Source organism: Taudactylus pleione, unplaced genomic scaffold, assembly GCF_031769625.1.
Source record: "Taudactylus pleione unplaced genomic scaffold, aTauple2 ptg000372l, whole genome shotgun sequence".
Classification (NCBI taxonomy): Eukaryota; Metazoa; Chordata; class Amphibia; order Anura; family Myobatrachidae; genus Taudactylus; species Taudactylus pleione.
In genome coordinates this window covers 15,904,784-15,926,136 of record NW_028284773.1, presented here as the reverse complement: position 1 = coordinate 15,926,136, position 21,353 = coordinate 15,904,784, and the positions used below count along the sequence as shown (strand labels likewise).

At 43.9% G+C, this 21,353-nt stretch overlaps 1 protein-coding gene across 1 annotated transcript in view; it reads right to left on the bottom strand.

Annotated features, from left to right (window-relative positions):
• Nucleotides 1-21,353, bottom strand: part of LOC148508308 (putative cation-transporting ATPase 13A4) — a 131,808-nt gene that overhangs the window by 98,798 nt on the left and 11,657 nt on the right. The window contains exons 3-5 of the mRNA XM_088444763.1: nucleotides 15,396-15,545; nucleotides 6,116-6,186; nucleotides 5,774-5,854 (exon numbers count right to left, since the gene is read on the bottom strand). Of these exons, the coding sequence (XP_088300889.1) occupies nucleotides 5,774-5,854; nucleotides 6,116-6,186; nucleotides 15,396-15,545 (302 nt within the window). The remainder of the gene's footprint in view (nucleotides 1-5,773; nucleotides 5,855-6,115; nucleotides 6,187-15,395; nucleotides 15,546-21,353) is intronic.

Below are 21,353 nucleotides of genomic sequence, written 5' to 3'. Positions count from 1 at the left end.
AGTGGATACCTTTTTGTTGACAAGTTGTTTGTTACCGGTTGCTCTGCACCTTAGGCAGTGTCTGCATGGTATGCATGTCTACGCGCTGCATGGCTGGAGTAAGCTGTATGTTGCCGTCCTTTCTTTGCCACCATATCTTCAATCAGTTTAGATTAATTTAATACTAATTAAATAATTTTAATAAATTGCTAACTAGTTATTCTGCCAAATCTCATGTCTCAGAGTCTTTATTTCATATCATTTATTAAGAAGGTGTTTTACCGCATGGTGTTACACAAGGCACCCCTCTGACGATTGAAAGTTTAGAGATTTATATGGGCCATGGGAGAAAAAATAAGTTTTCTGTATAAAAACTATGACATTGGGGGGCTGGGGGTTTCCAATATCTAAAAGTTACACAATGCATCTAAGATTTTGGGGTCTATGTACTAAGGGGATAAAAGTGGTTAGAAATGCTAAAGGCAGAGAAATCCCTGTACATGCCGCTTCTCAGTATGTACTAAAGGGATTTTCTCTGCCTGCACCCTGCCAGCGCTAAGTGCAGGCTACAATATCGCACTGCACCTGGGGCACTTAGCGCTGCCATAGACACTTATGGCAGCGCTAAGTGTCCCAGGTATTGCTAAGAGGAGATGTCACTTACCATCTGCTGACCTCCAGCACTGATACTGCCTCCTGTAGCTGCCAGTATCTGCTTCTCCTCACTGGAGAAGCAGAACTTGAGCTGTGTCAAGTTGGCCATTTGTAAATAAAGTTTGTTGAAAAAAAAACTCCTCTCTGCATCCTGTTGCACGGAGACCTGGTGATGTGGTGAGTACAGCGTCTCATATGTGCTGCTTACACTGCCGAGGGGGTGACTTAACGTTCACCCTCCTCGGCGGGTCTATTATTAGTAATGTGTGCGGTAGTCAGCTCCTGATTCGCAGCGCTAGCAGGTGAAGCAGGAGGGCCCTTTTCACCGTGAAAAATGGCATCTTAGTAAATAGACCCCAGTGTGTCTTATGGTATTCCCCACCACATCTAAGGAACTGGTCTCCACTATAGAGGCTGACACTTAATGATTAAGACTGTGTACTCAAAATTATTTCCTATGTAAAGTTATCTTTCTCTGGGACCTATTCATTAACACATAAAAATCGATGGAGGTAATTAGGTTTAGAACTCGTATAGAGTTCTAACTAATTACCGGAGGAATTCATCATTCCTCCTCCCCATAAGTATCTATTCCGAAAAGCTGACATTTTTGCGATGACAGCTTTTCGGGAAATAGATACTTTTCCCTACTTAGTCCTACCTTACCTTACCTGGAATCAGTGCTGCGCCCTGTCCCCCACTTACCTGGCCGCTGCAGCCGCCTCAGGCTCTGTCTGACACTGTGTTCTCCCGGCAGTGCACAGTAAAGTTTAATAAAAAAAGAAAAAGTTTTTTTTTCTTCTAAACTTTACTGTGTACTGCCGGGAGAACACAGTGTCAGCACAGCAGACGGAGCCTGAGAAGCGTCCAGAGTGACGAAGGGAGCCGGCGGAGAACCTGCCCAGCTGACAGCAGGTAAGTGTAACCTGCTATACGCCACCTGAGAGTGGTGGATAGTAACACCATCATATTCTAAAAATACATAATTTTCGGAATTTGATGATTAGCATAATTTCCATATCCCCATACTAATGTATGGGGAGTGTGGAAATTAACGCAGGTGGACTTAACCAGGATATATCAGTGATATTTTCTGTGTTAAGTGTCTTCATGAATACTGAAATAATGGTAATTAAGGAAAATGTCCTTAAAAACTTTATTTTAGTGTTGATGAATTGGCCTCTTTCTGGGATTATTGCTCCCGTTTTTATCAACTCTGCTCCTCTCACCCACTTCTTACTCTGCTTTGGAATAATAATGCATCCACCCCAGGGTTAGATCATAATTCTCCAAAACACTTACGGCAGATGCTGGGTTGTACCCTTATATAAAAATGAAACCTTAAAATAACAATAACAACTTAACTCAACAAATAATGAAACAGACCACAGTTATGGTATTTACATTTGGTCATCAATTTATTTGATAACAATAAAACTAGAACAATTGGATGAAAAATGGTGGCAAGTAAGAGGGGGCAGGCAGATCAGCATATGCTATCAAGCTCTACCTGGCAGTGGCCTCAAAGGTGGCATACACTATCAGGCCCTGCCCATCATCGGCCTCGAAAGTGACAAAAGGGGGTCAGGAAATTGCCCTCCTGGGTGCACAGCTCAAAAGGTCTGATTTCTATGTTTTGGTGCAATTATTTCCATGCTAACAAATTGTTTATTACCCACTCTCCTCCTCAGTAACCCCACCTCTTGTATTTCTTCATGTAGAGTTAGACGTAAACTCAACACAGAAAGAATCATACAGTTTATACTTCTTATGTAGTGGGGAAGAAGCCATAAATATGCCTCTTACATACCTCTCAACATTGGGAAAGTTGGGAGCAGGGAAGTGGGGTGTGTCCTTAGAGTCCAGAGGGTGACCTTGCAGCACACCCCAAGCTTCTGGACTGCCCCGAGTCCTTCTATACACAGCAACCATTAACCACTGCTCTGCTTTGCTATTCAGAGCAGCAGGTGAGAGGGAGACTTACGAACTTCATCCCCATCCCCTGCATGGGGCACTGGGGACCCCGGGTGAGATGGTGGGACAGTTTTCCAAAGTGGGACTGTCCCACCAAAATTGGGACAGTTGAGATGTCTGCTCTTAGGACGTGTATCTATTGTGGCTGTTTTCCCTCCAAGTGCAGGATCAATGCCCCCCTCCACAGATAAAAATAAATTAAAAACCCTGCAACCAGAACTATGTATATTGCCTAGGCATGTAACACGGGGCCCCAAATTCCTGCTACCACATTAGGCTATGCTGCCCAGGACTGGTGGCCCCTATCATAGTACCAACTACCAACCAACATTTGATTGAATTCCCCACAGGAATTGAGCTCACAAAAAAAAAGTGGGATCCTCTTTAGGTAAACCAGCCCTGTGCTGACAGCACTAGACCTATTCTCTCACACCTGAGTAGTGGTTGTGGGTTTAATGTGTGTAACAGAAAATATAATACTAATTTATCGTTGGTATACTACAGTTCCCAGCATGTGCAGTCTGCCTTTCAAGGGTTGGGCATGCTGGTGCCTTTAGTACTTCAAGCTCAAGCATACCCATGGCAGCCATAGCTGTTAATAGTGTAAAATGCACTATAGTTTATCTTATGCTTTTGCATAACTTATGCACAGTGACTTGGCAGGGCACCACTGACCCCTCCCCCCCTGCACATCTGACATCATGATGTCATAAAAAGAGGGACAGTGCGTGGAAGCTGAGCTCTTGAGTGGCTCTCCAGTCTGAGGGATGTTGTTCCAGACACCCTGCAAGTCAGTACATGTGCCACAGGAGCAGTGACAGTTGCCACCCCCTTGGCCTTAAGCCACTGTTCAGACAACCCTAGTTCATACTTGCCGACTTTCTGTTTGCCCCCTTTGGGAGAGGGTAGCCAAATCGACACAGCAGGACGCTTGAAGGGATGTAGTGGGAATTGGTGGTGTTTGGCTGTGACTACGTAATTGTGTCATTGTGGCTCTGCCCCCACTAGGTATTGTAAAGTGGGGACATGGCTATGAAGACTGATGCTGAATCGTGTCATCAACCGCCTACTTAACTCTGGAAGTTGGCAGCACCGGGCGGATGCTAATCAGCCTCCGGTAGACTTGAATGCTCCTCCGGGTGAACAAGAACAGCACTCAAGATTCGGAAGCTTCCCAGCCATTCTGGCAGAGTAGGGAAGTATGCCCTATAGCTGTGTCCTTTTATATCTAGCTTCTATACGCCATGTAGCGCGCTGCTAGTCGTTCTCTTTCATGCGGCAGATTGCTGTATTAAGTCGCCTCATGACATATTGAGTCGCATCGCTACGTACAGAGACGCAGGAAAAGTTGGAGAGTATAATACAACTTTCTGTACACCAGATGTTGCTTTTCCTGAACTGCACTGTGCATGCATAAAACAGCCAAAGCGCTTTCTGTAGCACCGCCCGCTGATTGGCTGACTGAACAGGTCATTCGGTACGCTATACAGCATGCTCAGACCTGTAATTGAGTGTGTAATAAAGGATTAAATCATTCCGGTTGCGAGTCCTGTATTTTTTTTTTTATATTTTCTTTATACTGGTAGTACAGGTGTCAGCCACCAATTACTGTCCAGACATGCGAGATTGCTGTGACCTGTAGTCTCATGGAAACAGATAAATGGATAATACAGTATGACCCGTTTTTTTACAGTATCAACCCCACGTGTCCAGGGGCATTGAGCAATGTGATTTTCTAATCAATATTATTTTATCTACTATACAGTGAATACAGCAATCACTAGTTTTAGCTTTGCACGGCAATGCATAGCACTGGTGGTGTAGCAGACAGCATCTGTGCTTCCGTGGCTTAGTGGTGAAGGTGAAAGTTTCACATACAGTGCTGTAGCCGTCACTCGGGGCTCAAGTCCTGTTAAGGCTTGGGGCATTGAGTAATGTGATTTTGTAATCAATATTATTTAATCTTCAAGCAGTATATACTTTTTAAAGTTTAATTTTGCATGTGTAACATTTTTAACCATGCCACAGAGCGTGTAATGTGCGGTGGTGTAAAGATGCACTTTCAGCCTTCACTAAAACCAGATGAATTTATGGTGACCATTGCCAGGGTACTGTGCTTAACTCACTGCACACTGTACCTTCACACCACCCACCCAGTCTTCATCCCTATGCCATGCCAACAGAGATAGCTTTGCCACTAACTGCTCCACACATTGCCGCACTGAAGATGACGCTAATCGGGTGGTGTAAAGACACACTTTCAGCTTTCACTGAGACCTGATGAATTCACACCGGTTGTGTATGTCATGTTATGCGTGCATCTTTACACCAAGTAATGTGTTTAATTCACTCACATTTACAAAGAAGAAAAGTAAGTAGTTTTTAACGGGTGCACTGGGACCCACGTTGGTAATTTAAAATTTTTAATAGGTATGCATTCATTTTAGGCATATTTAATGTATTTATTACACTTAATTTTTAGCGCTTTCTGGTACCACACATAATTTAAGACAATTTCATTTGTTTAAGAAAGCTGCTTTGGTTACAAATTAGAAGCGCTTCACAGGGGCGTATCTATAATGGGTGCAGGGTGTGCGGGGAACACCGGCCCCTGGGTCCAGGGGGGCCCCGCACCATACACCTTGCACCCATAATAATACTTACCTCTCCAGAGTCCCACGTCGGTGCGGGCGTCCGGTGTTGTAAAATGACTGGAAAACGGCCATTTTCCCGTAATTTGCACATGTGCAGTACAGGGAAAATGGCCGCCGCGGCCATTTTCCTGGTTACCTGTGCATACACTATAGACTCTGGGCACACTCTAGTGCCCAGAGTCTATAACTCCGGTGCTGGCCGCGCACAGCTCAGTGGCTGCCGGCCACCGGGCGGAGAGGAAGGGGCCGTGTCGGAGACTGTACATGGGCCCCCTCCTCTCTAGAAACGCCCCTGGCGCTTCACCACATTATATATTTATATACAACCACCATATAGAGCTTATATGTGCGCAAAACTAGCTAATTGAATGTGCCTAAAACACTTCGAGCCAATGCTATATTATTAGTATTTAAAAAATGTACCAAAACCTGAACAGTGATCTAAATATCTTGCAGCACACACAGTATCAAAGTCTTATCTGATGTCCTATTAGAAAGAAGTCAAACAATACCTTAATTTTTGTTCTTCCATGGTCAAACCTGAACCAAACCTCATGTGTAGCTGGGAACACGAATAAGCATCCTCCAGTGTCCTAAAACGAGTTTATCATGAGCAATTAGCATTTCAGCATGTTTAACATTGAAAAAGACTTATAAACAGTAACATGAGGGGGTGGAGGATGTGACTAAACACTAAACTGGAGTATAATCTGTAGTCAACTAGCAGTAGTGAAATTCTGTCCTAGTTTGGACGTATAACTAGTATGTTGGTGGTGCTCCCCAGAGTCAGAATGACAATAATATTCATAAAGAAGAGAAAAAAATCTATATTGTTTAGGTGAGTGTCAACATACCCAGCCTTCTGGAAGCGTTTCTCTGAGTGTAACCAGACATACTTGATTTTCTGCACCCAAATACATTTAACCTGTAATCCAAAGGAGCACAATATGAGCAGACAGCCTGAGAGACAAAATACAAACATACAATAGTCATCATTTTTCCAATGTGCTATTATATAGTGATAAAAAGAAGCCCTGGTTACCTATTAGATATTACTCTGAAATATTCTAGTATAGGTTACAAAGCACGTGGTGGCATTACTGTTTATGTATGACTGTATTGCACCTAGTAAATCTTTGAGTTTATATATACTCTATAATCCTGGCATTGTGTTATTATTATATATATATAAATTTTTTTAATTGATGTTTTTGCCATCTCTGTCATTGATACATTTTACATTATTTCCATTCATATTTTTGGGGTAATTCAATTGGGAGCGATGACCGCGAGTTGCCATTGTTCCGACCATTTTGCAGACCCCTCAGGACCACCAACATCCTGCACACCACAAAGGCCTGCAGAACAATCTGCAATGTTGGGTTACCATAATATGAGGCACATCGCTACCGCACATTGATTTGACTTACATTTCCCCTAAGTGAATATGCATACAGTCATGAATACATTGGTTATGTCATTGAAATTAAATTTGAAGCAATGGAACTTAATTGTAATTGTGTAGAGAGATCAGTAATGTCCTACTTGGAGTGTGTTGCACCTGAACCAACTTATGTGGTAGCAATTATTGGTGGCAAATGAATAGTGAATGGGAAAGATACTGGAGAGTGTAATAATGTCAGTAGAAAGACTATGAGGTTTGTTTTTTTATTAACTCTATGTCAGACCCTAACTCTATATCAGATCGACATCACGCAGGCTCAAGTAAATGCTGACCTTGGCAAAGTTTAGAGATTGGAGTAACTTGGAGATGAGTCCGTGACACTCAGTAACTCACTGCAGTGACTTTAATTGAGATTGGAACAGCTGGTGATTAATAAATTAGTCACTGATTTGATGCTATGGGGCAGATTCAATTAGCTGTCACCAAACATCGGATTACTATGGGCAGCTACGTGCATTTCCGGGTATTAAAATGGGTTGCGTGGGGAGGGGGGAGCCGAGATCGCGGGAGGCGGGGCTTAGCACCGGGGGCGGGGCTTAGCACCGGGGGGGGTGTAGCAGCGGTGGCCGGTCGGTGCATGCGGTTGCACTTTGTCACTGTATTTTTTGCGAAAATACCGTGACTAGTGTGCAGATGGGATTCGCAGGGACAGAGCTTTCTCGCAAGCACTGTCCCTGCAAGGGATTTGTAATAAATCCCTGTGATATTGCCTGAATTCGCAATGCGAATTCAGTCGTTAATATAACACTACAATCTGCGTTCAATATGCGGATTGTAGTAAATAGAGCCCAAAATGTCTGTACAAATTTGTTTTCAATTTTCTTTCTGCTCAGCAGTGAGAATACCTGGAACCATCTTAGCACACAGTTTTGTCATATATGTTAAGATATTGGCTCACGGTTTCTTTGTCGATGTTTACCATTACTGCTGTCAATCGGATGCTGAGTCTACTGTAAATTCAAACACTTTTCTCAATTTTTCATTTGTTTTTGACATGCAAGGCCTTCCGGGACTTTCATCATCAACATCCTTATGACCATCTCTAAATCTTATTTGGAAACTCAAACACATGTGCTTGTACACCCCAGTAGCACCCAGACACAAACCCTCCCCCCGGCATTCTCTGCTAACACCCAAGCAGCACCTAGACACACAGTCTAATCCACCTGCATTCACTGCCAACACTCCAGCAGCACCCAGACACAGTGTGCATTCACTGCCCAACATCACAGGAGCACCCAGACACACAGCCTCTCCCCTGCATTCACTGCCAACACCCCAGCAGCACCCAGACACACACTCCCTCTTGTAGTAGCTGAAAGAACCCCAGCAGCATCCAGACACACACCAACCCCTCTGCATTCGGTGCCAAAACTCCAGCAGCACCCAGGCACGCACTGTCCTCCAACTACATTCACTGCTAAAACACTAGAAACACCCAGACACATCCACTCCACCCTCCACTCACTGCCATGTGGGGTGCTTCTGCAATGTGATGCAACTAGGATGCAACATGCGACTAGGATGCACACCCCAGCACCACCCAGACACACACTGTCTTCCCCATACATTCACTGCCACCACTCCAGCAGCACCCAGCCACACATTTTCCTCCTCTGCATTCACTGCCAACACCCCATCAGCACCCAGACACACACCCTCCTCCTGAATTCACTTCCACACCCCAGCAGTACCCAGACACACACTCTCCTCCACCTGCATTCACTACAAAACACTAGCAACACCAAGATACACACACTTCCCCCTCCACTCACTGCCAACCCCCTGGCAGCAGCCAGACACACACTCTCGTACTGATATATTCACTGCCAACACTACATAAGCACCCAGATACATACTCATCCTTTGCATTCACTGAAAACACCCCAGCATCACCCAGACACATGCCCTCCCCCTGCTTTCACTGCCAACACCCAGACACATACTCCGCCTGCATCCACTGCCAGGACCTCGGCAGCATCCTGACACACATCCTCCCCATTCATTCACTACTAATACTCTATAAGCACCCAACCACACTCTCCTCCCAGTGCATTCATTGCCAATACTCCAGTAGCAACACTCTTGAAACACACACACACTCTCTTCACCCCTGCATTCACTGCCAACACCCCAGGAGCACCCAGACAAAAACTCTACTCCCCATACAATCATTGTCAACACTCCAGCAGTACCCAGACACACACTCTCCTCCTCTGCATTTACAGCCAACACCCAAGCAGCACCCAGACACACACCCTCCCACTGCATTCACTACCAACACCTCAGCAGCACCCAGACACATGTTTTACCCCCTGCATTCACTGCCTGCACCACAGCAGCTGTGACCACCCACAGCTATAGCGAGCGGCCAAAATGATGGTCGCGATGGTCAAGACCATCGCGACCATCGGGCTTGCGACGAGACCCTTGCGGTAGGGTCTCGTCTGCCGCAAGCCCTGGAGTGCTTTTGGCTTTATCAGAGCCAAAAGCACTCCCACTGACATCACTAGTGATGTCAGTGGGGCCGGCCCCAGACGTTAGGCGTTCCCATGGGAATGCCTCCGTCTGGGCAGCCACGCCCACCAAAGGGGGCGTGCTGTCAATCACCATCGACAGCACGCCCCCTTTGGTGCGAGACCCATAATGACGGCTTGGCTGTCGTTATTCGGGTCTCGCACATGTGCACGACGGAGCCGCCTCCATCGTGCGCATGTGCACTTGGCCAACATCGACCCGCTTGCGAGTGCTCAGTGCTCGCGAGCGAGTCTGAATCAGGCCCAGAGATTCCGGAAGTCTGGGGAGAGGAGAAGGCAGAGGAGAAGCAGCAGTGTGGAGTGTGACAGGAGCGTTGTGGTCTGTGCCAACGTAGTGAAGCAGCTGCCAAGAGTGTGTCCCGTTTTTCTGGGACTGTCCCGCTGTCCCACCTGCAGGCCGCAGTGTCCCGTGGTGGGGGGGAAGTTGGTGAGAGCAAAAACCTGGTGTGCAGGAGGAGAACAGATGCCGTGCGCATTGCTCAGGTCAACGCGTTTCCCTGAGCAATGGTCGCTCAGCTTCATCAGGAACTCCTGATGAAGCTGAGCGACCATTGCTCAGGGAAACGCGTTGAGACCCATTATAGATCACACACTTTTCCGGACTCCAGTGACACTTTGAGAGATGAAATGTCCAGTAAGTGTCCAATCTTGGAACTGTATGCAGCCTTTTGGAGGATACCTTAAACACTTGTGCTTCAACACCATCTTTTGAATGCTGGACGCCAGAGGATTTCCCCAGGAACCACATATCCGGTATTGGTAAAGTTCTGCTGCTTAAATAACAACATACCTTAAAAACGAGAGCCAGTCCTAATTGCCAATGATTATAATAACTTTTCACTAGGAGTGGATCAAAGTGGATTTCAATATGATTTTTCGTCATTCTTTACATCTAGCCCTGTGCATTATTCAGAGCACTCTTTTAGCTCATTCAGAGTAAAAAATATATATATTTTTTATTGCTGTATTAAATATTGTGTATGGGGCAGCATGTGTGTATGGGACAGCCTTGTGTAAGAGGCAGCATGTGTGTATGGGGCAGCATGTGTGTATGGGGCAGCATGTGTGTAAGGGGCAGCATGTGTGTAAGGGGCAGCATGGGTGTATGGGGCAGCATGTGTGTATGGGGCAGCATGTGTGTATGGGACAGCCTTGTGTAAGAGGCAGCATGTGTGTATGGGGCAGCATGTGTGTAAGGGGCAGCATGTGTGTAAGGGGCAGCATGGGTGTATGGGGCAGCATGTGTGTAAGGGGCAGCATCTGTGTATGGGACAGTATGTACGACAGTTATTAGAACAGAAGTAGAGACACATATTACATGGGGCCACCTCGGGAAGAATGCGGCATATACTGTACCACAGCTTTCGCACCATGGAAATAAATAATTTCTATCGTACATGCAATCTCCAGGCCTGATTCAGAGATGGACGTAATAGTGATTTTTAACGCAGATTGAGCAATTGTTTGCTAATGCGTATGCGTGAACTTTGTACTGTGCATGCGCAGCAACTGAATTGTGATTACGTACGCCCAGAGTACACACTCACAAACTGAGTGACTGGTAGTCAGCATTTGGGGGTGGTAATGGCAGGGTGGCTAAGGAACGCTGGTGTGTCTGACCATTTAAATGCCGTTTCATGGGCGTGCATAAATTAGTCATTATGCTCTCTTTAGCAGCACAAGAGCTCACTACATTTCAGGAGAGCTGGTCAGACCTGCCGCAGATGAAGCAAGGCTGCCTGCTGTGTGTCGATGGTACCAATGTTTACATTGTTGCACTTTATTGTATGGATATGAGAAGGCAGCAGTGGGCGTCCCTATGCTTAGATGTGTAAAGCATTAGCATATTTCAGCAACTGCGATCCGTGAGAGAAGAGAAAGCAGTTGTGTTTGTATTACCGTCTGTCTCGGAATCAGGCCGGCTGTACACATTTAAATTAATTTTAAGTCATGAACAAAATAACACAAGCAGCATTCCAGTACTGTCTAAAGCTTAATCCAAATGTCTATCTGTACGGACCTTACATTTACCATAGAGTAAAAGGGAAGGGGGGAGAAAAAATTGTATTCGCACAGAAAAGATATTAGTATGCATCCAAATATCGGTTTACCAACATTCAATAGAATTTTTAACATCCAAGGGAACTTGGATCCAAAAATAACTCGTGCTGGCAGTGCGCCCCAGATCCAAAGTACAGTTGTATTCAAAAGAAGAGAAAAAAGAAAGCTCTTTTCGTGCGGCACTCTTATGTATAATTAATGTCGTAATAAAAATTAAACTTTTATTATAATCCTTTAAAATAAATTCCCAAAATGTATACACAAACAACACCAATAAAGTCAAAACTTGTGTGTTAAAAGATAATCATACTGTGTATTATGGTGACTGTGTTAAATTCTAGAGTATATGAGCTAGAAATATAACATCTAGTATTTACTACAGGGGTCTAGTAAATCTAGAACCCTCCTATAGATTATTACAGTTTGATTCCATAAAGTTACACTACACACAAAAAATAGAAAGGCAAAGGGCGAAAATATTATGGATAATAACGTAGAACACTTTTGCCTAGTGTTCATAGGTCTCAGATATGCAACCCTATATTGGGTACTTGGGGTAAATATTTGGCTCAACAGTAATAGCTGTTATGAAAACATTGATATATAGGACATCGCTTATGGTTATATATGCATATGTCAGACCAATATATGGTGATATAGTATATGTCCCACACACTTGTTTATCTGTTTATGTGATGATAATTATACATTAAAATAGTGTCCTAGGGAAGGAAATGGAAGATGACTCAGATTAGTGTCCAATATCTGACACAAATGCTATATATCACTTCTCACAAGAGAAACCGTTGTTAGATAATACTGAGTATCACAAAGAGCCAGGTCTTCTCAGCAATATATTCCTAAGGATATATATGTGAAGACAGACAAATAAACAAACAAACACACACACACACAGACAAACAGACAAAAGACATCCAATTGTATCCGATGTTTTATAATATTTCAATAATGAATAGAGCTAAGCATCACTAACCACACAATATTTGCCAGCGTCTGATTTAGTCTTTGTATATGTGACAATAAGCCCATAAGTGCATCCACCTTGCTATTACTTTATAAAGAGTTTATGCAGGCATAAAAATCTGATTGCAGTCACGCTGTCTCTAATCAATTATGGGAGGTCCCTCTCCATTGGTCCAATAATCCACGTGATCTCTTTTCATAGGTCACGTGTGTGGGGACAGTCAATTAACATTGGGCATTCCCTATTCATCACAGATGTGATGCGTACCACATAGAAGTGGAGTCCCTGTTTCAATGGAGTTAACTCCTTCGTTGCTGATAACTTTCTAGTACCTGCTGTGATATAGTCACGGCGTGGTGCAGGGGATATGAACAAAATGTATGTTTATATTAGGGATGTGCAGGCTCGGATAGGTTCGAGTTTGCACGTGGAGTTCGGATTTTTCCCTCCAAAAAAACGGAACTCAGAACGAGGCAAAACGTCATCTTGCATGGACGAACATCATCATTCCTGGTCTTTTGTCCAGGAATGATGATGTTCGTCCATGCAAGATGACGTTTTGCCTCGTTCTGAGTTCCGTTTTTTTGGAGGGAAAAATCCGAACTCCACGTGCAAACTCGAACCTATCCGAGCCTGCACATCCCTAGTTTATATCAAGCAGCACACTATGTTGTTTGTAAGGAGAATTGAGTCTAAGAGCCGGTAAATACATAAAAGAACTAATCTATTGATTGTTTACAATATAAGTGGACATGATTCAAACTGCTATATGCTAAGTCAAATTGTAATATATTCACTGTGATAACACACCTGGTATATATAAAAAAATAAGTCAAAAGTGAAATATAATATTAAAGGTGCATCATATCCATTTAAAGCTGTTAGATCTACCTAATCAGAGATATCTATGAATTGTCATCTAAGGTGACAGCGATGTCCGTAAAGTGTCAAAATTCTCATTAGAATCATTTATAATCTATAATCTATTTACCATAGAGAGCAGTTTAATGTAGGATTACATCTAGTCAAGCTGTATTCACCATTCTGTGAGCACAGCCAGGCACATCCACATAAATCAGAGCAGAACCGAATTTCACATTTATAGTATGTACACTATTATCTACAGTACACCACACTCACCACCCCACAGTGTGTTCCCACTCACACTACACTGACACTCACTGCCCTGTGTATCATCACCACGCACTCTCCCAAAGCTTCATTTAAAAATATTATGAAGTATGTATAAGGAGAGAGGGGGCCAAAAGCACGAATCTTGCACACAGGCCCACTAAATATTTAAAACACCCTTGGCACATAGTGTTAGTGCGAGAGGTTCAGTCACAACTTCAACAGTCTTTTAATCTGCCTTTATGAGTATAAATATCTCTGTATGGACGTTGTCTTTCATACTTCCAACAAATCTTCCCCAGTACATAGAAATGTGTCAAGAAATGTACATTTCCGTGCTCATATCTAAAACTGGAAAGCAAAGTGGGTTCTTTTATGATAGGAGACGAGAGATTGCGTTTAGAGAAATACTGAGCTCTGTTTTGCTTTCCTACCAACTCAGAATTAGCCGCTACGCAGGGGCGGATTGGGCCGCCGGGACACCGGGCCAGTTCCCGCTGGGCCGCTGCCTTTGGTGGCCGGCGGCCGCTCAGCCTACCATTCCCTAACTGACCCCCCTCCCTGGGCTTGTGCCGCCGTGATCGGAGCTTCAGCTGCCGAGAGCCCACCCTTCACTAACTTAAACTGCCCCTCCCCGCGTCGATCCGCTACCGCGATCATGATCGACCAGCTGCACAGCTTATGTGCAATGAAAGTGTACGGCAGACCTTGAAGAAGTTTAATTCAAAACAAATGGCAGACGGAGCCTTTGCTCCGCCTCCAGCCCCTCCGCGGTCCGCCTCCAACCTCCCACAGATGTCACACCACAACGTGAGCAGGCAGCAGATGCAATGCAACTTGTGCCTTGCGGCACTGTGCCAGGCTGCTGGCGCCCAGCGAACTGGCCATGATTGCAGTTATTATTGTGTGCTGCAGCAGCAGGTAGGCAGCAACTGAATAATAAAGAAAATTATATATACATATGACCTATATAACATGTATATTATATATACACAGTATATAAATATGTATGTATATATATGCATATGTATATATAATATATATATATATTATATACATATGCATGTATACATATATATACATACATTTTAATATACTGTATGTATATATATTTATATATATATATATATATATATATATATGCATATATACATATACTGTATATACATACATATTAATATTCTGTATATATATGTATATTATATATACATATGCATATATACATACATATTAATATACTGTATGTATATATATATATATATATATATATATATATATACCCAAGAAATACTTCTGTACAAGACCTGGAGTGTCACCCCCTGCTTGGAATTATTCATAGTTTGTTTCTGGCACCCGGGCCCGTTGTGTTGCTGGTATGGTGAGTGCCGGATCTGTGTTTCCAAATATATATACACACACATATACATATATATATATATATATATATATATATATATAAGGGATGTGCAGGCTCGTTTCTACTCGGTTCCGTTCGTTTTTTTTTACCGAATCTTATTGGCTATCCAAAACTCGTGACAGCTGAAACCCAATAAGATTCGGGAAAAAAAACCGAACGGAACCGAGTAGAACCGAGCCTGCACATCCCTAAATTGTATATATATATATATATATATATATATATATATACACATATATACTACATACTGTACCACCAGCAAAAGCTATTAGGCGTGCCGGTCAACACAGGATTTTATAAATATATATAATCCACCCTACCCCCGGGCCCCCTAGACATACAGTACCACTCAGCGCACCACTCCACCTCGACAGACCCCACCCCCTCAATAGACCCCGCCCCCATTAGGGCTGCTTCTTTCAATTTCCCGGGCTGGTTTTCCATCCCAATCCGCCCCTGCCACTATGTGTAGGTTTATCGTTCTCTACGGTACAGTGAAAGTGTTCAGTACATGGATGTGTAAAGCAGAAGTAATTACTTTCAGATCCGGCATTATGATTGCTTTGTTAATGATGGAGTTGTAATCCTCAGGGAAGGGGTGGTATGATGATCCGATCTGCTGTAGGGAGGTCAGCTCAGAAAGATGGGTCCAATGAACATTTTTTCTGGAATAGTGTTTAAATTCATCCTGCCAGGGGGAAAAAGCATAATGATAATAATTAATGTAGTCTGTAGAGACAATGTCTAAAATGACAGGGTTTCATTTATTTGTGGTATGTTATAATATCAAGGGATAGATTTACTATCCGTCAGTTTGTCAAAGGATTTAAAATGGCAACAGAAGTAAATGCTAAACCAGCCCCGTTAATCACTTCTATCAGTTACCTATTTACAGTGCAGTTTCTAGACAATATGGCTTCCACGGCGAAGAGTAGTGATGCTCCATCCTCTCACCGGGGGGTATTTTCCAATAAATTGCGGTTTTGTGAAATGGACTGTAATTATTTTACAAACAATTTAATGCAAATTAAACTACTTTAATTACAAGAAAAAGAGTCTTCCATTGCACTAAGTGCAAAAAACTCATAATACGTGGCTTACACACTGGGTGGAATATAGTAAGCTTCGCAATGCCGTACATACTGCCAATTATATAAGATGGCGTTACTCACCAGGTCGAAGCACTGGAACGCTTCACAATGCTTAGAACAAATGAGAAATGCAGTAATCCACCTAAGAAGTACATTTTCTGTGATTTTAGGATATTTATGAGCTTAGTACCAGGGGCGCCGAGAGCGCGCGGGGGGGGGGGGGTCAGCGGGTACTAATTATTACCCGTGTCCGGGCTTGCTGAAGGGGCTCAGCGAAGGCCTGGGTCCAACGCCGCCCTCTCCCCCTTCCCTGTCAGCTGAGCAGCCCAGCACACGCTGCTGTATACTGGGCTGAAAAGGGAGACTGCAGCAGTCTCCTCTGCCTCCTCTCCTAATCGTGCCCCCCCTGGATTTGTGCTGGGCTGAGGGGCTTACAGCGCCCCCCTACCCAGCGCACCACTTTGCGGTGCTGCAACTATGTTTTTTTCTTTATTCTTAAGGGGACGTGGCCAAACCTCCCATTATTAGGCCATGCCCCCTTCACTTGGAAATTTGGGGTGATTTGATCAGGGATATGCGGAAAAGGTAGACAGAGGAGGCAGTGCCTCTCCCTCCATACACTGTTTTCTCCAGTTTTGACTATAAAAATGATTAGAATAACACAAAGAAGATATTTATAATATTTTCTTTACATTTTTCTTATAATTTATATACTGTAGTCAAAACTCAGGAGTATACCTAAGTATGACAGGGAAGGCTCTGCTATCCTGCCTCACCTCATCGTGCATCACTAGTGTGGTTGTTAATCTCTTTAGTAATAGCAATATGACAGTGAGCTAATGGTATTTAGTTGTAGAATTGCCTGGTATCCATGATATTTATAAAGTATAAATACAACCTGTTGTCAGTAGTTCCTGAAAATTAACAAAATGATATACAAATGCACAAGTACAGCTAGTCTGTGTAATCTCTGTAACATTCTCTACATATGATATAAATTATCATATATCATATAATACTAGTAACCGCACCTTTACCTGCAAATGTGTAGGGGGCAAATCAAACCCCAGGACTCCATTACACGATTGACTGGGACTTTACTCGACAGCCAGCTAGGGGGTACTCTGTAAATGCCATGAAACTGATGCAGGCCCATATATTCCTTCACACAAACATTACAATTAACCTTAGTTTCCCACTAAAATTATGTGTTATATTCAATATAAAACAAACATCCATTTAAAGTAGAATAGTGATAGTTATGTCACCAATGCTGTGTCCTGCTCTGCTCCTATCTTATTATCCCGCTGAGGATTACCCAGACAGAATGGGGTGATACCAGCTAGCCACGTGTCTGGCTTCCCCCTTCAGCCAGGCAGCCTGAAAGATGGGGGTCATCTCCCCCTAAAAATTAGAGATGAGCTGGTCCGGTTCTCTAAGAACCGGAACCACCCGAATTCAGAGATCCGAGGCGAGATCAGAGTCCGGCTTGGGTTTTCCCGCCTGATTCGGATCTCAAAGCGAGGCAAAACGCCATCCTCCCGCTATCGGATTCACGTTGAGTTTTGGATCCTATAAAGCTTCACGCGCTCGCCGTCATTTTAATTCCGGCTGTGGAGAGGAAGCTAGGGAGGGGCTGTGCTGTTGTTGTCCATAGTGGCTGTGCATAGGGGCTGGCTGCTGTTGTCATAGAGGCTGGTTGCTGTTGTCATAGGGGCTGGCTGCTGTTGTCATAGGGGCTGGCTGCTGTTGTCCATAGTGGCTGGCTGGGCTGTACTGTGCTGTTGTCCATAAGGGCAGTGTTGTTGTCTATAGGAGCTGTGCTGCAGACAGAAGAGAGGGGCTTCAGTGACTCCTGTGTCATTGCAATCCATAAAGGGGTGCTGCTGTGTTGTCCAGGGGGTGCTCTTCCCCCCCAGGTGAAAAAAATTAAAATGTTTTTTTCAAAGTCTTTTTTCTGTATGTGTGTGCGCGATATCTACACTTAACAACGTAGCTGCACCAAGCGTGCTGCCTGTGTCATTAATCAAGGGGCTGCTGCCTTGTTCAGGGGTGCTTTCCCCCCCCCCTAAGTGCAAAAAAATATATATTAAGTCTTTTTTGTGTGTGTGTGTGTGTGTGCGTGTCTGCGCAGGGGTGTTTCCTGTGTCATTAATCAAGGGGCTGCTGCCTGGTTCAGGGGTGCTCTCCCCCCCAGTGTAACAAATATAAAATAATAAAAGTGTTTTTTTTTCTGTTTGTGTGTGTGTTAGCCACACTGTCAGCAACGTAGCTGCGCAGGGGTGCTGCCTATGTCGTTTATCAAGGGGCTGCTGCCTCGTTCAGGGGTACTCTTCCCCAGTTTTAAAAATAGTTTTTTTTGTGTGGTTGTGTGCGTTAGCCACAAGTTAGCTGCGCTATAGTTGCTTGGTGACACTGCTGCAAGACCACAGTGAGTATGAAGGACAGTTACATGACAGGAGAGCAGGAACCACATACCAGTCTTGTAGCTGCCAGCAGCAGTCATGATGACGATGCAAGGCCGTCAACATCTATGAAGGCCAATGCCCCAGGGCTTAAGTCAGGCCATGTAAACTAAACTTTTACCCTATTAAAGAAAAAAAATTCTAAAGCTTTGTTAGCTTTAGAGAAACAAAAAATTAGCAGTATGCCATTCACTACACAAAGTGGCAAGGAAAGGATAAGGCCTTGGCCTTTATTTATGACTTGTGGTTCTAGTTGGGATGATTTAAGCCCTTCTGCTTGTAGTAGACGTATAAAAGAATTACAATTGTTAAGAAGAGTAAGACACCGGAACCAACTGTGTGCTCCGAAAAGTCACAGATCCCCGAGGAGAGGCCGAGTGTGACCGCGGTTGCCATGTGTGAGCCTGACCTTTCTAATACTGTACTTGAAGAGGATCCCCCTTCCACTATTTGTGTGCCCTCTGCAAATGTGGGGATGAGTAGCACAAGTCAACATGCTGAGATGAAATCGAGGATGCTTCTGTGGAATTGCACCAGGAAGATGAGGAGGATATTTATGTAGTTGGCAACAACAACAAGGATGATGAGGACGTTGATGATGATGAGAATGTTGATGCCGAGGATGTTTGTGTAAAAACTGTAAATTAGGCAACAGTTGTTGCCCATGGTGGGAAAAATTCCATTGTGGTTATGCCTGGGCAAAGGACCAAAAAATCCACTTCTCATGTGTGGAATTATTTCCACCCAAATCTGGACAACCTTAGCCAAGCCATTTGTAACTGTTGCCAAGTAACAGTGAGTAGAGGTAAGGACCTTAACCATCTAGGAACCTCCTCCCTGTTATGTCACTTGCAGCGCATTCATCAAATTGAAAAGGGTTTTTCAAACTCAGAAACTTTGGCTAAAAAAAACATAACAATCAGTCCAGTGTCACCTAGCTGCTCCCTTCTATCTGGATCCAAGTGCCTGCAATCTCCACCACCAACACCTGCATCATCATCAACATTATCAATTGTGATCGGAAGTAGTCCTGCATCCTATTTCATAAGAATGACTGACTCCTCTCCTATCCGTGGTTCCTCAGAAGGATCCTTGAGTGCTATGCCTGTTGCTGCTGCTGCTGTGAGTGGATCTTCATCCCAGAATGGGACCAGAAAGAAGACTACTTTTACCAAACAATTGACTGTCAAACAATCCTTTGCAATGGTGAACAAGTATGACAGCAGACACCCAGTTGCACAACGGATTACTGACGCCATAATAGCTATGCTGGTATTAGATGTGCATCCAGTATCCGCCATTAATGCAGTGGGTTTTACACAGTTAATGGAGGTCCTGTGTCCCCACTATCATGTCCCTTCTAGATTAAACTTCTATAGAATAGCAATTCCCAATCTGTACAAGGACATTAAAAACCTTATTAATGTCCTCCGAAATGCCATTGTGCCCACTGTCCACTTAACTGCAGATAAAGATTACATGACTGTGACAGCCCACTGGCTAGGTGTATTGCCTCCAACAGTGCAAACAGCAGCAGCAGCAGCAGCAGCATCTAACAAATGCCAGCTCATTCAGAGGCAGGCTACTCTGTGTATCAACGTTTTCACTACATGTGGGCAAATTCAGACACATCCCATGTTTTGCTCACACAATTAATTTGGTGGTGCAACATTTTTTTTTTTTTAAATGACAGGGGCATGCAGGAGGTGCTCTCGGTGGCCCGAAAGATTTCTGGACATTTTCGACATTCAGCAAATGTGTGTTGAAGATTGCAGAACCAACAAGAACTGTTGAATTTGCCCTGCCATCAGCTGAAGCAAGAGGCAGCAACTAGGTGGAATTCTACCCTCTATATGCTTCAGCGGATGGAGGAGCAGCAAGGGCCATCCAAGGCTACACTACGGCCTATGACATAGGGAGAGGAGCGGGAAAGGACCTTAGTCAAGCGCAGTGGAGAATAATTTCCGTGTTGTGCAAGGTTCTCAAACCCTGTTAACTTGCCACATGTGAAGTTAGTTCAGACACTGCCAGCTTGAGTCAAGTCATTCCCCTAAACAGACTATTGCAAAAGCAGCTGGAGAAACTTAAGGAGGAGCTGAAATGGAGTGATTCCGCTAAGTATGTCAGACTTGTAGATCAAGCCCTTCATTCGCTTCGCCGGGATCCAAGGGTCGTCAATCTCTTGAAATCAGATCACTATCTTTTGGCGACCATACTTGATCCTAGGTTTAAGTCATACCTTGTGTCTTTCTTTCTGACGGACATAAATCTGAAAAGATGCAAAGATGCAAAAATTGTCAGCTCAAGTGGCACGTGACACAGCAACATCTTCTCCTTCAGTTTCTGCGCATGCCAGGAAAAAACTGGCTGGGTCTGAAAGAACTGCCTACAAGTGAGTGACATGTCTACCGTGACTGAAATGGTCACCATTCAGAGAATGGTGGATGATTATTTTAGGGACAGCATCCAAATAGGCATGTTAGACAGTCCAATTCACTACTGGCAGGAAAAAGAGGCAATTTGGAGTCCCTTACACAAACTGGCTTTGCTGTACTTAAGTTGCCCACCCTCCAGAGTGTACCCTGAAAGAGTTCTCAGTGCAGACGGGCACCTTGTCAGTGATCGGCATAAGAGATTACTTCCCCAAAATGTGGAAAAGATAATGTTCATCAAAATTAATTACAAATTCCACGAGGAAGACCTTTACCAGCAAGTAAGTAAAACAAATACAGAAGTATCTGTAATGGTGGATTCCAGCGGGGATGAATTAATATTGTGTGAAGAAGAGGATGTACACACTGATGGGGATGACGTAGATGATGACAATGACGACATCTGATCTTACCTATGTTGTAAAGCCAGTTTGTGTATGGGATCATTGCCACCAATGTCCACTGTGCTTTGGCAGCTTGTTTTGTGTGGGGCCAAACAAACCAATCA